The sequence below is a fragment of the Candoia aspera genome, chromosome 16 (assembly GCF_035149785.1).
Source record: "Candoia aspera isolate rCanAsp1 chromosome 16, rCanAsp1.hap2, whole genome shotgun sequence".
In the NCBI taxonomy this organism is placed as follows: Eukaryota; Metazoa; Chordata; class Lepidosauria; order Squamata; family Boidae; genus Candoia; species Candoia aspera.
The window spans coordinates 5,252,225-5,268,634 of NC_086168.1; the positions used below are offsets into that span (position 1 = coordinate 5,252,225).

At 43.2% G+C, this 16,410-nt stretch overlaps 1 protein-coding gene across 1 annotated transcript in view; it reads right to left on the reverse strand.

Moving 5' to 3' along the window:
• Window positions 1-16,281, reverse strand: part of DDX31 (DEAD-box helicase 31) — a 44,533-nt gene extending 28,252 nt beyond the window's left edge. The window contains exons 1-14 of the mRNA XM_063316128.1: window positions 16,048-16,281; window positions 13,985-14,232; window positions 11,420-11,495; window positions 10,827-10,870; window positions 10,017-10,087; window positions 9,654-9,718; window positions 9,045-9,089; window positions 8,326-8,367; window positions 8,129-8,193; window positions 7,303-7,422; window positions 5,322-5,428; window positions 3,165-3,406; window positions 1,956-2,132; window positions 1,167-1,226 (exon numbers count right to left, since the gene is read on the reverse strand). Coding sequence (XP_063172198.1) covers window positions 1,167-1,226; window positions 1,956-2,132; window positions 3,165-3,406; window positions 5,322-5,428; window positions 7,303-7,422; window positions 8,129-8,193; window positions 8,326-8,367; window positions 9,045-9,089; window positions 9,654-9,718; window positions 10,017-10,087; window positions 10,827-10,870; window positions 11,420-11,495; window positions 13,985-14,232; window positions 16,048-16,155 — 1,470 coding nt within the window. The 5' untranslated portion in view covers window positions 16,156-16,281. The remainder of the gene's footprint in view (window positions 1-1,166; window positions 1,227-1,955; window positions 2,133-3,164; window positions 3,407-5,321; window positions 5,429-7,302; window positions 7,423-8,128; window positions 8,194-8,325; window positions 8,368-9,044; window positions 9,090-9,653; window positions 9,719-10,016; window positions 10,088-10,826; window positions 10,871-11,419; window positions 11,496-13,984; window positions 14,233-16,047) is intronic.
• Between the last annotated feature and the right edge of the window lie 129 nt (window positions 16,282-16,410).

Sequence of the window (16,410 nt, forward strand, 5' to 3'; positions counted from 1 at the left end):
GATAGATAGATAGATAGATAGATAGATAGATAGATATAGATAGATAGATAGATAGATAGATAGATAGATAGATAGATAGATAGATAGATAGATAGAGGTGGACTCAGGGAAGACGGTCTTGAGAACATAGGGCCATCAGCTTCCTCCAAATGAGAAGAGAGCTGGTTTCTTAGCCCGTGCAATTCCAGGGGCTGTCCTCCTCGGCTCTCCAAATGGGAAGAAAACAAATCCTTGATCAACACCGTGCCTGCACAGTCCTCGGTTCTGCCTCTTTGAATTCCCAGCCACCCCCAAGGGCAATAATTTCACCCTTGGCCAAAGAAAGGAATTGCCAAACTTTGCATTTCTCAAATCGCCCAAGGAGCAAGGAGATTGTGTGGCAAAGCAAGCATCTGAAGCATTGGGTGATCAGAACGCCAGGAAGGCAGTTTAAGAGGACAACAATTGATCAGAACGGCTTTCAAATTGAGGGCAGTTTGAACGATTAACCACCAACTAAAAAAAAAAAACTTTTTTTCATCAAACTGGCTTTACAAATTGATTAAATAAAGAAATAAATAAGCAAGCAAGCAAGCAAGCTGTTCAATAAAGTACAGGTAGTCTTCAACTTACGACCATTTGTTTAGCAACTGTTCAAAGTTACAACGGCACTGAAAAAAGTGACTTGCTGCCAGTCCTCACACTTACAACCGTCGCAGCATCCCTGCGGTTACATGATCAGAATTCAGGCACTTGGCAACCGGCATGTATTTATGATGGTTGTAGCATCCTGCGGTCATGTGATCACAATTTGTGACCTTCCCAGTCAGCTTTTGACAAGCAAAGTTAATGGGAGAAGCTGGATTCGCTTAACAACCATGTGATTCACTTAACAACTGTGGCCAAAGAAGTCATAAAATTGGGTGTGACTCACTTAACAACGCCTCGCTTTCAGATGGAAGTTCCAGTCCCAATTGTGGTCTAAGTCAAGGACTACCTATACGTTGCTCAGTTTTGCTCCGAAGTCCATAATCTTAACTCAGATTAATCATGAGGACCTAACCATTAGGGCTACCTTCTCCCTAATTTTTGATACTTCGTATTCTGAATTAATTTGCTACCTTTCTCTGACAAACACAGAAATATGTTAGGCATTGTACACATTCAGTTATTATTTGTCAACTCACGGTGCAGAGTAAAACACCAGTCTTTGATTGCAGAAAGGCCTGGAACACAGATGACCTCTCCTAAAAGAAAAGGAGAAAATAAAATAAAATAATAAAACAAGACATGTTGCCAGATCATAGAAGTAAAACTAATTCCCTAAAAGGAGAAAAAAAGAGAATTCCCAAGGTTACCAAGCACTTTAATTTTCAACTGGTTTTGGAGGGGGCATCTTTGGACCTGCCTTCATTTAATGACTGATAAACAGAGTATTTTATACAATTTATACAATTTTATACAAAAATGCAAGCAGGTTTCGGCTACCAATTTTAACTGAATTTTATTTGTTCAGATTATAAACCCCTCGGAGTATGGATGTATGTTTTTGCTTATGTTGCTGTAAGGAAGCATACATCAGAAACGAATGAATGCCATTTCATTAATTCAATTTTTTTTTTTAATTTTCTTTTCAGGGTGGCTGGCAGATCCTGGCATCAACTGGACACTATTTCTTGGAAGATTTTGGAAAAAGCAATTCATTTTCTCAAAGAGGCCATGGGGCCACCCTTCCAGGCGATCCTGTCCTATTCACCAAGTTTATGATTTTAAAAGGAGAGTGAGAAAGAAAAGGAGGGTTGGCCTAGACTGAAGGACATCTTAACTATTTATGTTTTGGAAGGGCAGACTTTAGACAAGGAAGAAATAATTCCCCAGTGCATAGGTTTCAATACTGCTACATACAAGTCGTTGAGAAGCATGCCCGTTATATGTTAAAAAAAGGGGGGGAGTTTATAGGGAAGATATGAACTCACCTCTTGTTTCATGTCACCATGCAAGCGTGCAAACTTCAGAGGAGAAGGAAGGGCTGGGGGTAATCCTGATCCTTCACCCCCAGGCACCCCACCCAAGACTTTTTGGAGAAGGACATAATGAAACTCCACTTGCTCGCAACTTGAGAAGAAGACAATCATTTTATGGCGTTTTTCAAACTGCAGAAAGAACAAGATCCAAGCTCAGTGCTGACCACATGCTGGGCCTCCACAGGGGGCTAGGGAAGACATGGGGGAGATGGGCAGTAATAAAAATACGATAAATAAATAAAAATAAATAGCGTTGAGAGTAAGGAAGACGCCCTTGACCAAGATCTGTGAGCTTCGCTGATAAAGAGAGACGGGTGAAATATTTATTTTTATATTTTATATTTATTATTATATACTAATATTTATTAGGCCCAGAATGTCTAGATCAGGGTTCCTCAACCAGGGGTCTGTGGCGCTCTAGGGTTCTGCGAAAGATCACTAGGGGTTCCCTGGGAGATCCCGATTTATTTAAAAAATTATTTCAGATGCGGGCACCTTCACGTTGAAGAGGTAAGTTTCATTCTTTATTTCTAGTTTAAGAACACTGTTGATGCATATAGACAGGCCTACCCATGAAACAAATAGAATAATTTTGTAACTTCTGGCCTATGTTTGAGCCTGAATGTGGAGGGGTTCCCTGAGGCCTGGAAAATATTTCAAGGGTTCCTCCAGGGTCAAAAGGTTGAGAAAGGCTGGTCTAGATAATGTTCAGAAGTGGCTCAGATAGACACCTCCCTGATCAACTGGAGTATAAAGGGGGGGGGGGTGTCTGGCACAATCAGTCTTGCAAGACTCTGTTATGGCTAATCTCCATGAAAGTAGTTTTAGCCTTCCCGTGGACTGTTTTCTTGGTCTGGTCTACCTAGTGGGGCTGACATCAATCTTTTTTTATATGTACTGTATATACCTCTTTTTCTTAAAGTTCAGTAATTAGGGAGGTGTGTCTGATCCGCCTCCAGATGTTATCTGGACGTTCTGGGCTTAAAACATGTTTTACCCCTTCTTGCCTTGGGAGCCGAGCTTGTATACAAATTGAATAAATTAACAAACAAATAAAATATCTCCATCGGGGTCACCTTCCTTTCTCTTTACAGATAGCACAGAGCTCTATCCATCATCCTGGGCACCTGGTTTTTCTTATAAGTACTTCAAATCTCTCACCTTGAACTTCCCAAAGATGAAAGCCGCCAAGGTCACCAGTCTTAGCTTGCTTGGGACCATCACCACGTTCTGGCGGAGTTTTTCTGGCACCGCAAAACTGCCTGCTTCCTCCCTGGCAGGAAGTATGCCAACAGCCTCGTGAACACCACTTTTTTCCTGAGATGTGTTTGAACCCAGGGGTTCTGCCGCAACCGAAATGCAGACGGGATCCTGCAAGCTGATATGGGCTAATCTTGAGACTCCTGTTGCGAGGCGGTAGGAGGGGAACAAGAAATAATGACATTTCCGTCACCAGCCAAAGAAACTGCAAATTAACTCTTTCAAAAGCCCATAGTGTATTCAACAGGGGGAATGAGCAAGGATGTTCTGATGAGAGGAAAAACCACCTTAATTCTAAATATTCCAGTTTCCATAAGTCAGAAAAGACAGAAGTGTAATTCTGGTTCTCCAGCACCTCTCCAAAAGTGAGTGCCAAACTGTGATTTTAAATATTGTAAGGGGAAAAAAAGCATGACGGGCATGGAGAATAGTTCTATTAACTGGACCGGGCAAATATTGATCTAATAAAGATTTTAGGCTTGCTTAAATTGAAACCCAGCTAGGTGCCAGCTCTCAAAAAAATCTCAGCAGGGTTGGACTTAGTACATGGATGGGAGACCATCAGGAAATCCCAGGCTGTAGGTTAGGTTAGGAAGTCCCAAAAACATTTTACAAGAAAGCAAACTACAGCAGGTCCCCAGTTTAAGAACGTCCCGGTTTACGGACGACTCCTAGTTACGAACAGACTGCCATAAAGACCATTATATTAAAAATTTGAGTTTAGTACAACGTTTCGGGTTAAATACACAATCCTACTTTGTGTATTATTATGTTTAAGACGTTTTAGTGTCTTTGGAAGTGTTTCTTAACTGTTTTATATGCATTGACAGGTAAAATATGTACTAGATACCAGCCTTTCTCAACCTTTTGACCCTGGAAGTACCCTTGAAATATTTTTCAGGTTTTGGGGAACCCCTGCACGTTCTGGCTCAAATCGAGGCCAGAAGTTACAAAATTGTTCTATTTGTTTCATGGGTAGGCCTGTATGGATGCATTCACAGTGTTCTTAAACTGAAAATAAAGAAGGAAACTTACCTCTTGAATGAGCAGTTGCCCCAATTTGAAATAATTTTTTAAATAATGTGATCTCCCAGGGAACCCCTTGGGACCTCTCATGGAACCCTGGTTGAGAAACCCTGCTATACACTAAGACAAACATTTGACTAACTGATGCTAAATAATGTCCCAACTTACATACAAATTCGACTTAAGGGCAGACTTAGGAACGGACCTTGTTCTTAAACCGGGGACCTGCTGTCCTTTCAAATAATTGCCAACAAAACAGACATGATGTCTCCGTATAGCCTCAAGGGGCCCAGCTCAACTCGAAGGAGATTTTACCTTCTATATCAAATTTCATTTTTTCCCCAGCCCATCCATTACCCGAGGGGTCCCTTTCCAAACACTTCACTTGACAATCAAGCCCTCCCACAAAATGTAGTGCACCCCTGCTCTAAATATTTGAGCCCCCGGAGCTATATTTTGTAATTTGCTAGATCCTGAAAAAACTCCCTCTATTGGTGATTTTCTCCGAAAGCAGCAAAGATCCAACAATATCAGAGCAGACTGCCTCTTTCTAAAATATTTTTTCAGAAGACATTTCTGCAAATTTGGGAGTTTCTAGCCACTTGCCAGAAACTGCTCCTTGGAATGCAATGGGCAGAATTATCTTCCCCCTCATCTTCCAGCATTTTTAGTTACCAAGGCCTGCAACTAATCGAGATTTCTACTAGAGGTACCCCAAAATATTATGTTCAGTGGCCTTATGGGTTTAAAAAGAACCAGCAGTAGACAACAGCTGCCATATTTCTCTGATGGCCACCATTTTTTTTTCTTTACCCACAATGCCCTGGAGCAATGTGACAGTGCTGCATTCTGGGAAAATGAAAGAGAGGGAACCCACTGGGTAAAGGCCAGCCTGGTCTAGAGGGAGAACAAACCTCAATGCAGATGGTGATTTCATTGCTGATACAAAGGATCTAAAGCTGCATTGAGGGTCTACCCTGTTCTTTACTTTGGTACCCCCCCCCCAAAAAAGGTAGCCATGATCACACCCACCTTCTGTAAGTGTGGCTGACAAAAGAACGTTCTGCCGTTTTGGGCTGGCTTCATTGACAGCATTCAGGATGGCAGCCACTGCCTTTTCAAAACCCAAATCCAGGATCCTGGGAAAAAAGGAAAGAAAGTGGACAATCAGTCAGAAAAACAGACGACGCCCACTATATTCATTGCCTACAGTGGGCCCAAACAATTTTGGAAGGAGGAGGGGAAAAAAAGACTTTGGAGCCTTGCTTTGCACAGACCAGCTTCCCTTCCCTTTCAATTAAAACAAATAATTCATGAAAATCCTGAAACGAAAGAGTCCCTCCTTTGGGGGGCAGATGGGCAGTGATAAAAAATCTGACAAATAAATAAATAATAAATAGCATCTCAACTTTTAACGTTTAGTACTCCAAAGCTTTAGAAACAGTCTTAGTAAATTTGCTTCGTCTCTTATTTCCTTTTATGAATACCTAAACATACATACATACATATACATATACATACATATATATATATATATTCCTTGCTTAACGACCACAATTGAGACCGGAATTTCGGTTGCTAAGCAAAACAGTCATTAAGTGAATCAGACCCAATTTTATGACCTTTTTTGCAGTGGTCATTAAGCGAATCACCATGGTGGTTAAGCGAACCATGTGGTCGTTAAGCAAATCACGCAGCTCCCCATTGATTTTGCTTGCCAGAAGCTGGCTGGGAAGGTCGGAAATGGCAATCAGGTGACTGCAGGACGCTGCGATGGGCGTAAATGCAAACTGGTTGCCAAGCACCCAAATCGTGAACACAGGATTGTGGGGATGCCGCGATGGTCGTTAAGTGTGAGCACCAGTTGTAAGTTGGTCTTTTCAGCACCATCGTAAGTCTGAACCATCACTAAATGAATGGTCATGGAGTGAGGGCTGCCTGTATATAGAACTACACACACACACACACACGCATATAGCTTATGTGGGTTGTGTGTGTGTGTGTATACACACATATACACACAAACAGACACACTGACATACACTAAGTAACAATACAGTGGAGATCTTAATATTAAACAATTAGTTCAAGACCAAACCTATTATTATATATAACTAATACTTCGATGTGAATTGCAGCAGTTCTTTTTTTATCTTAACGCTGGAGGAAAAGTCAATCTTACATCTGCGATACCGATATTGCAAACTGCAATTAACACTGGTAGAATTTTCACTTTTCTTTTTATATTCAGTACTCCAAGCTTTCTACATAATGATCTTTAATCATCTGACATAAATCTTGCTGCGCTGAAATCATTCAGTGTGTCAAGATTTATGACATTACAATAAAAGGAAAAAATAGTCTTTGTGGAAAAGCTCGCGGACGTTGTATTAGATGTAACTTTCCTTTCAAGCTGCTTGGACAGACTACTTGGAAAGGTCATTTGATTAAATTTATATCCCACCAGCTCCTAACTCCTAGTCTCTAGCACTCCTTCCTCCACTTTTAGCTCACCACAACAACCCAGCGAGGTAGGCCAGGTTGAAAGACAGAGACTGGCCCCAAACTCCGGGGAACTTCTGTGGCTGGACTAGAACCTGGGATCTCCCACTCTTAGTCCAGCACCTTCCCCATTAGACCTGACTGCCTCTTTATTCAGCTTGCTAAATACCTGGAACCAATTAAGAAACCTTTGTCCTATGCGAGGATGCGGATTTTGCAGGGAGAAGATGAATGATCATTTTGAAAAGCGTCAGCAATTGTGCATGTGTTTTGGCCACGGTATATTCACACATTTTTGGATATTTGAAACATTCATATACGCGTATGGTTTAGAAAATAAAAAGTGGACGGAAGGACGTATTAGGTGAGCAGGTGCCATGTTATAAACCCTGATGGCCGGTTATGACCACCTGATGTAAAGAGAGCTACCTCTGCAGGTAAGAAGCCTCAGGTAGGAACCTGAGCAGATCTTTCTACCAAAGGGAGACTGGATACTCGGGGATCGTCATACCTGTCAGCCTCATCCAGAATCAGCCACCGGATGCAGCGGAAATGGATGCACTGGGTAGACTTGATGTGATCCACCAGCCGCCCAGGCGTCGCAACAAGAATATTTATTCCTTTGCGCAACCTGTTTGAACGAGGAAGGGAGGATGTCTGCAAAGGAAAGGCTGAAAATTTTCATTTCGTCTCCTTTTACTCTCCGGAAAACTAAAGAGGGTCCCTTCTGAGATGCTTCCCACGCCTCCTCTACTTCTGTGGGCTGAGATACCTTTGCACACTGGTTGTCCAGTCATCCCCACAGACCATTATAGGTAGTCCTTGACTTACGACTATTTGGTTAGCAACCGTTCGAAGTTACGACGGCGCTGAACATGTGATTTACAACTGGTCCCCACAGTCATGACATCAAAATTTGGGCTCTTGGCAACCGGCGTGTATTTATGACGGCTGCAGCGTCCTGGGGGTCACGTGATCGCCGTTTGTGACCTTCCCTGCTGACTCCCGACAAGCAAAATCAGTGGGGGACCATGTGCTTCGTTTAACAACTACATGATTTGCTTAACGGCTGCTGCAAAAAATGCCACGAAATTGGGTATGGCCATGTGATGTCTCACTTAGCAACCGCTTAACGACTAATTTCCCGGTCCCTATTGTGGTCGTAAGTCGAGGACTACCTGTACGTGGCCTGAGCCAAGGACACAAGCCTCTCTTCACCATGATAATGTTAATTAAAAAAAAACAAACCTCCATAGGAGACTGAAGATGAAAGAGCACGAACTTTAAAAAAAAATTGTGGGGAGGGTGGACAGAATGTTATCGCGCCGGCGCCATACCTGGCTTTTTCAGATTTCTTCTTTTCGCCACCCATCAGGACCCCAGGCACAATCCAAGTAAATGGCTAAACGATGCAGGAAATGGAGAGGAAGAAAGTGAAACATCTTTTTTTTAAAAATACTCCTCTGCCCAGAGAGGGAAGAGGAGACAAAATCTAACACCAGCCTGTCCTCCATCTCCTTCAATCAGTGCTTACCTTTAAGAGCTTCTGGAGTGTTTCAAAACTCTGTAGGACTAGCTGTGGAGGAGAAGTTGCATTAATTACGCCATTTGCGCAACCCCGCTCTGCCCCCAACTTTTTCACCCCCTCCGCACAGGGAAGAGATATGTTTTCTCCACATCCCTCTGTAGTTGTTGTTAAAAACAAACAAGGTTTGTTCTGGAGACAAATATATTTATTTATTCACTCATTCAATTTATATTGCCGCCCATCTCAAACTAGTGACTCTGGGCAGCTAACAATAATAAAAACAACCATACAATAAAAACAGTAACAAAAATTAAATATGAATATAAATTACAGCCAAGAGATCTTAAAAGCCACTGGTGTTAACACAACCATGAAACGGGGCCCTTCCCACACTCAGGGCCCCAGGCCCAGGCACAAAGCCAGGTCTTCAAGGCCTTCCAAAAAGCCAGATGCCAGAGCTTTATAGCAACTTCCCCCGTTCTGGTGTTCACCGGAAGTATTGGATTACTTCCCATCATCCCCTGCCGGCTGGCTAGCTGGGGATCATGGGAACGGTGCCAACGTGGCAATTTGCAGGGAGTGAGAACTCCAGCTGAGTGCAGGACCACCAACGGGGTTGGCTGAGATTCTGCATTATCAGAGAATTCTGTTTGAACGCATTGCTGGAACTCAAATCATCAGACCAGGACCAAGATTAATCCCAGAAGCTGGGGAAATAAACTTACCTCTCTGGTTGGAACCAGGACAAGGGCGTACGGCCCATCACTACGCTAGAGGAAGCAACAGGGAGACAAGACAGACGAGGGGCAAAATGAACTTTCAAGAATAGAAAAAATATCTTGGCCTCTTACGCCAACCCAACACGCAGCAACTGACAGGCCGTTTTCACAGCTATCCGCTCTATGGTGCATGCAGAACTTGCTAGGAATTATGGGAAAGGGCAGGAAAGAGGAATTATAGGACTAACCTATGTTACCGCATCTTTCTTGGCTGCATTCATATATGCAACATATATATGTATACGCCCCCACATGCATGTGGGATACACAGGCATGTATACAATATTAATTCTTTTTCGGTCTTTATTTACTAAGGTCGTGCAATAACTGGGGTGCTTTCGGCGGTAAAATACACATTGCAACCCTAACCCTAACCCTAACCCTAACCCTAACCCTAACCCTAACCCTAACATTGCAACGGGGGGAGAGAAAATCAGGAAAAAGTCAGGAACGCCGGGAAGTTAAAGCCGTGGCTAGGATAGTCTGTGGCCAAACACCCCCAAAGCGAATAGGCCGCTTCTCTGCAAAAGGAGATGCCTTGTGCCGTGTGCTTACCTTGATTTTTGGCTCCATTTTTTGCAAGGATTGTACAAGGGGGATGCTATAAGCAAGCGTCTTTCCTTGAGGAGAGGGACAGGAAGGGGGAAGTCAGCCAAAAAAGGAAAGCTGGCACGTTAGGAAAAAATAATAATTTAGCAGCTTTGTCTCATAACCTGCCTACAGGGCAGGGTAGAATTCTGCAGATGTTTAAGGCCTCCACGTCACCCCTTAAGAAACCCCAAAACAGGACCAGTCCCACTTGCCTGTGGAGACCACTTAAGCCCATGAGGGCCTCTCAAAACAACAGGTTGCGTCACCCCCATCCAGTTGTGCACTGGATTGTTAGTCATTCCCAAACAGGAACAGCCAAATTCTCACCTGAGCCCGTCTGTGATCTCACCAAAGCATCCTTTCCTTGCAAGAGTGTGGGAATCGTCTCCTTCTGAACACTGGGGAGGTTTAAAGACAAAATGAGGCCGTAACAAAGTTTTCTTTGGGCCAGAGGACAAACCAGGCAGCCCTTTGCTCAGCTGTTTTACCTACAAGCAATGTTAGACCTGTCCTTAGACCCTTTATAGTGCTCAAGTGGCATTTATCGCCATGATTATGGCTAGTAATGAGTTTTGTCGGGCATGCTCAGTTGCCTTCTGTGCTGTTGTGTATCTACACACACACACACACACATAAATACCTGTATAAATAAAATGGCTTTAATTGATTCTGGTACGCATGCATGCCTGTGTATGATAGCTTTACTTGATTCTGGTGCGTGCGTGTACGTATAAAATACACACATGCACACAATTTCTGCTATGTGCCTCTGTGAATATATACAATGGCTTTGCTTCATTCTGGTGTGCGCATGTATGTATATAAATACACACACATAAAATGGCTTTAATTGATTCTGGTATGTGTCTGTATATACAGAGAGAGAGAGAGAGGTTTATTTATTTGTTAGAATATATTTCTTGCATTCATATACCTCAGTTTTCTCTGGAAGCTCAAAACAGCTTCCAAAAAGGGTTTCTCTTTTACACTCACTGCCACCACTTTTGTGAAATGGCTTGAAGAGAACAAGCAGTTGAAAACTGCCTATTGAGATTCTTAATCCAGACTCAGTACTTAAACATTACATGCACACACACACACACACTCACACACACACACTCACAGAAAGCTTTTTACCTGGTCATGCTAGATACTTTCAAGCAACAGGTTATTGTTGAAATCTGGTACAGAAAAAAATAAAATAAAGTGTTAATGCTGGAGTTGTATTATGACTGCAGCTATATTATGCTCAAACAGAAACCCACTTAGTTTAGTACTGCGCTTTAATTGTGCTTAACTATGCTTTGTTTAAACATGGCTTGTTGAAAAAGCTGTTTCGTTTGAGTTCCCTTCACACATTGAGCTATAAAGCAAGGGAAACATGGGGTCCTCACGGGGCCAAAGGATGATATAGTAGGCAATATGCATCATCATACAAATGTATCCTTGTCTCTATATATCTCTATACAATTACTTTACGGTGCCATTTGCACAAATAACAAAGTCCAGCATCTGCAGGAGAGGACAAGCCTTCTGCAGTTGGAGAGAAAAGGCCACAGGGCCACCTTAAAGCAATAATGAACAGAAGGTTGAATTTGATTGTTTCCAAACTCTCTTTCCTTTGTTTAATTCCATCAGCCCAAAATTCTTCCTGAAAACGTTTGAAAAACAGACAAGGGAAAGATTCACTGAAGCACTGCTGCATACCCATCCAAAAAGAAGGATCTTACCAAGTGAGGGTGGAGATCCAGCCGATCAAAGGAATCTGAGGTGAAGACCTCCTCTTGAACTTGTTTCACGGCAGTTCTATACAAGGAGCAAATCAACCAATGAACCAAGAAAAAGAGCTGGAAAATTTGGGGATCTTCAGCTGTTACTGATACACAATTCCCAGCTTTGCTACCCATTGTTCCTGCCGACCAATGTAGGGAATTGTAGGGACGTGCAAACTCAATGATTCGGGAATGGAACATTCTGGAACATTCCATTTTGTAGCCAGGGAGTTTTGCATATCCCTATTTAGCAACATCTGAAGGAGCACAGGATGTCTACCACCGCCCTGGGGTATCATGGGAAATGAACATGGTGGCTCTCAACGTTACAGTGACCACATCAGATTCCCAGGACTCTGCTTGCCCTTATGAGCATCTCAGTGTTCTGCACAGTTGCCTTGGCCAACCAATCAAAACAGAGCTGGCCCCATTCCCAACCACCAATCAACCGGTACTTCCCAAGAAGCATCCAATCATCGACCAACCTCACAGGCGAACCCCACTGCACTGAGGAAGCCTTGCTGAAATGTCTCCAAAAAACATAAGCTGTACTTCGGAACTGAGTTCAGCTAAATTTGGAGAACCGCAACTAAAAAGATGCATGAACGGTCAGATGAGCAATGAAACAGTCAAAGGCAGAATAAAAGCAACAGCAAGGAAGTTTAAAAAAATATCCCACCAGTATATATACTGGACTTCCTTATGAAAACCAACAGAATAATCATGTCTTTCTCTGGTGCTGAAAGGACAGCGCCCAGCAGACCTCACTTGGAAGAGCATGGGACCAATGAAAAGTACAAACACCACTATTCTAAGACGTTCTTAGAATATGGGAAGAGGCATTCCTTGAGATCTTTCTGCCTCAATCTCTAAAGAGCTATATACAGAAAACTTGGGATGAAACTTTTAACCAACATCTCCATTACCAGCCACTCTTTCGGTTGATTTATTAATTTATGAGAGCTTATTATGTGTAGGGAGCCATGGAAACGACCCCGGAGAAGGCAGCCAGGAGCTGTTAGGACAACAAGGGCAGAAGAAACATGCCTTAAGCCAAGGGAGGTGGGAAACTACTAGAAAGAGACTCAGATTGGCTCCCCCACCCTTGACTCCTGGGTTGTAAGAGGGAGGGAGGGGGGAACACAGGCAGACTTGCAAGATTTTGTTACTGTAGCCCATCTCAATAGAGGTAGTCCTCAACTTACGACCAATGGTTTAACAACAGCCTGAAGTTATGACAGCCTCGGAATGGGTGCTTTACAGCCTGTAAAGCACTTCCAATTGTCCTAACAGCCAGGAACCACGCTGAGACAAGGAACAGGTCTCTAGTGTTTTATTGCTGCTACATAACAGGGAAATCCTAACAAACTGAAGAAGCATGGGGAAAACCCAGACATATAAACCCCAAAGGTTAAGGCGGGCCCAATCTGTGTCTCTTGGAATGGCTGCCCAATTCTTCAGTGCTACGCATGCGCTTTACAGCCTGGATGGGAGCCCCCTGCTCGCCATCCTTACTCATGACACCAATCATCACAAAATATCGCACCCCCACCCCCACGGTAACATGACTGCATTTCAGGCACTTGGCAACCAGCTCACATTTACAACCAGTTGCAGCGTCCCGTGGTCACATGATCGTGTTTTGCGACTTTTTTTGCCGTTTTCCAGCCAAAAACACCCATTGGGTAAGCTGGATTTGCTTAACGACCCGTGATTCGCTTAACAGCTGCCATAAAAATGGTCATAAAATTGGGTCCTGTCATATGGTGACTTGACTTACGACTGCAATGACTTACGATGGAAATTCTGGTCCCAATTGTGGTTGTAAGTCGAGGGTAAGCTGGATTTGCTTAATGACCCGTGATTCGCTTAACAGCTGCCATAAAAATGGGCATAAAATTGGGTCCTGTCATATGGTGACTTGACTTACGACTGCAATGACTTACGATGGAAATTCCGGTCCCAATTGTGGTTGTAAATCGAGGACTACCTGTAAAGAAGAGTTCTAGTCTTCTTCCTAATCTGGTCTACCTTGTAAGGCTGACAGTATGCCCCTCCAGTCCAAAAGAATTCTGCTATTGTTCTTTTGTATGTTAAATTTGGATGCCATCCAAATTTAGGCTCACCATGGCTTGCAAGAACATAGAAAAACACACTGGTTATTCTAAATGCTGTGATACTACAATAGCACAATGGTTATAACACTTGCCTCGTAAGTGGAAGGTTGCTGGCGAGAAACCAATTTTTTTTAAATTGATTTGGCTGTGGCTGCGGCTGCCTGCTTTTCTACATCACTTAGAGGCACCTCGCCTGAAGTGTTTTACAAATTCGTAATTTTTTTTTTTTTTAAATTAAAATCCACAGGGAAGCCAAAGATTAACCGAGAACCTCAAACAAAGATACAACACAATAGTTTCAGAAGCAAAACCCAGAACGGCCATTACAGAAACACGGTAGCAAATAAATAATATAGTTTACAATGAATCATCTTTTTGTTTTATTTAGCGAAGAGAAGTTAAGTACCTCTGAATGTCAGGGATTTCTGGATTGTTTTTAAAGAGACTGGAAGTCTTCACAAATGGCCTCTTGCTGTGGATGTCGCCGTCTCTGGCTTTAGTCGAAAGCTTCTCTGAAGATGATACTGGCAGCCCAGTTCCTTTGATGCTATTTCTGAGTTTTTTCCATTGCCTCTTGGTTTGGGGCAATAAAGAAGAGCGCTGAAGTTTTACAGGAGTGGCTTCTTCTGCTCCTTCTAACGTTCTTTTCATGGCCTGGGAGCAGAAAAGAGATGGAGGAAATACGATTGCAGGTTGTCCTCGACTTACGACAATTGGGACTGGAATTTCCACCGTAAGTCATTGTGGTCGTAAGTCGAGTCACCACGTGACCCGATTTTACTATCGATTTTACAATGGTTGTTAAGCAAATCACCACAGTCGTTAAGCAAATCCAGATCCCCCAATGGGCATTTTTTGCCGGAAAACAGCAAAAAACATCGCAAAACACAATCACGGGACTGTGGGACGCTGCAACCGGTCATAAATGCGAGCTGGTTGCCAAGTACTCAAAACGTAATCATGTGACTACAGGAGGGGTGCGCAATGTTATGCAATGCTAGGAAGTGTTTTAGGGGCCATAAAGGACCCATTCTGAGGCCATCATAACCCAAGTTCATCCTTTAAGCAACTGGAATCCGAATTAAAAGCTTCACCAAAAGTTACTCACCAAATGCTACCCAATTTTAATTGGACAGAAACAGAAAAGAATTAAATCCATAATAAGGTTGATCTTAAACATGGGCATTCACATTGCTGGGAAAGGGGAGGCAAATCACAAAACACGCATGACATCATCACGCAAATGTTGCAATGTGTGAACTTGAGTCAGGCATTGGGACGGAAGTGTGTTACAGGTAGTCCTCGTTTAGCGACTGCCTTGTTTAGCAACCGTTCAAATTTAACAGTGATGAAAAAGTAACTTTGCAACCAATCCTTGCATTTATGACCTTCACAGATCTGTAAAGCAAAAGAAAGCTGAAGGAAGATAGTAAAATTGTGATGTTTCAATTGGTTTTGCTTAATGACCAAGTTGCCAGTCCCAACTGTGGTCGCTAAATGAGGACTACCTGGTTATAGCAGTATTTGTGTGATGATGTCACCTCACCCCATCTCCATCATTATAGTCTGCTGTGGGTTCCCCTGAACGTAAATTAGTTTTCAGCTTGGCCTCCTCCCATCCTTTCTGAACATGAAGCCAGGACATCACTCAAAAATCAAGGTTAGCTTTTGGCCTGGAAAAATTGCACACCTCCAGCTTTGCCAGCAAAAGCAGCTTGTTAAAACGAACCATTCGTCCAATTAATCATAATTCCCAGCTCAGATAAGATAAACCGGTTGAACAAAACTGGATATGCACTTAGGAGCCCCAGAGGAATGGGGAAGAGTTTTAATACCAAAATATTTCAAATATTTTTCAGATATCTGGGAGAGGTCTGAACATCCAAAGGAGAGTTCAGAATCTGAAATAATCAGAATGGTTTGAACAGCAGTGCTAGATGAACTGGTTCAAATCCCTTCACTGGCTCTTCTTTGGTTGGAAAATCACAGAATTAAGCAGTTGGGAGGGACCCCAAGGATCATCTAGGCCAGTCCTCTGCAACGTGCAGGAAAATCAATTAAACCAGCTGCCAAAGGTTTACCGTCTCCTTCAGGCCCGCAAGAAATGCAGATACACACCCCAAGAAGTTTGTAGGCTAACGGTCGGGTGGGGAATCACAAATGCCATTTTGAGACCAGCAAGCCAATCAGATCCAATGCACACGCCAGCTGCAAATATTTTTCAGGGAGGAAATCCAAAGTGAGAATCAACAGGGGCTGTTTTCAGTTGCGGCAGATGCAAATCTGGGGCTTGCCTCTCAGGAAGGGTTGCAGACCCCCGCATCCCTGCCAAAAAGAACCGAGCTCGCTGGGGATGATGGGTGTTGCAACCCACCGCATGAGTAGGACGCGTGGGGAAGCCCAGTTTCAAATGCATCCTTTCTCTGCAAGCCAACATCTTCCTCTTACCCCCCGTTGCAATGAGCCTACCTTTTTTCCACGGCTCCATCGTGGCTTGCGGGGTCTCTGTCCTGCCGGGCGGGGGGACCTTGGAGGCAGCGTGCTCACGTTAATCAGCAATCCTTCATCTGAGGCCATGCTAGCTGAATGCAGCCCGGATAGACAACTCCTGCATGGAAGGGTCAATTTCAAAGTTTGCAAAGAGTTTTTTAGGGAGAGCAAGCAACAGCAAGCAGCTCCAGGAGAGCAACTGGAAATATATCTATATCTATCTATATCTATCGATCTATTTCTATATCGATCTACGTATCTATTGATATACAGATATTCTAACTGCAAACTTCCAGCAAATCCCTGCCTGCAACCACGTGTGAATGTTGCCCGTGAAAGGAC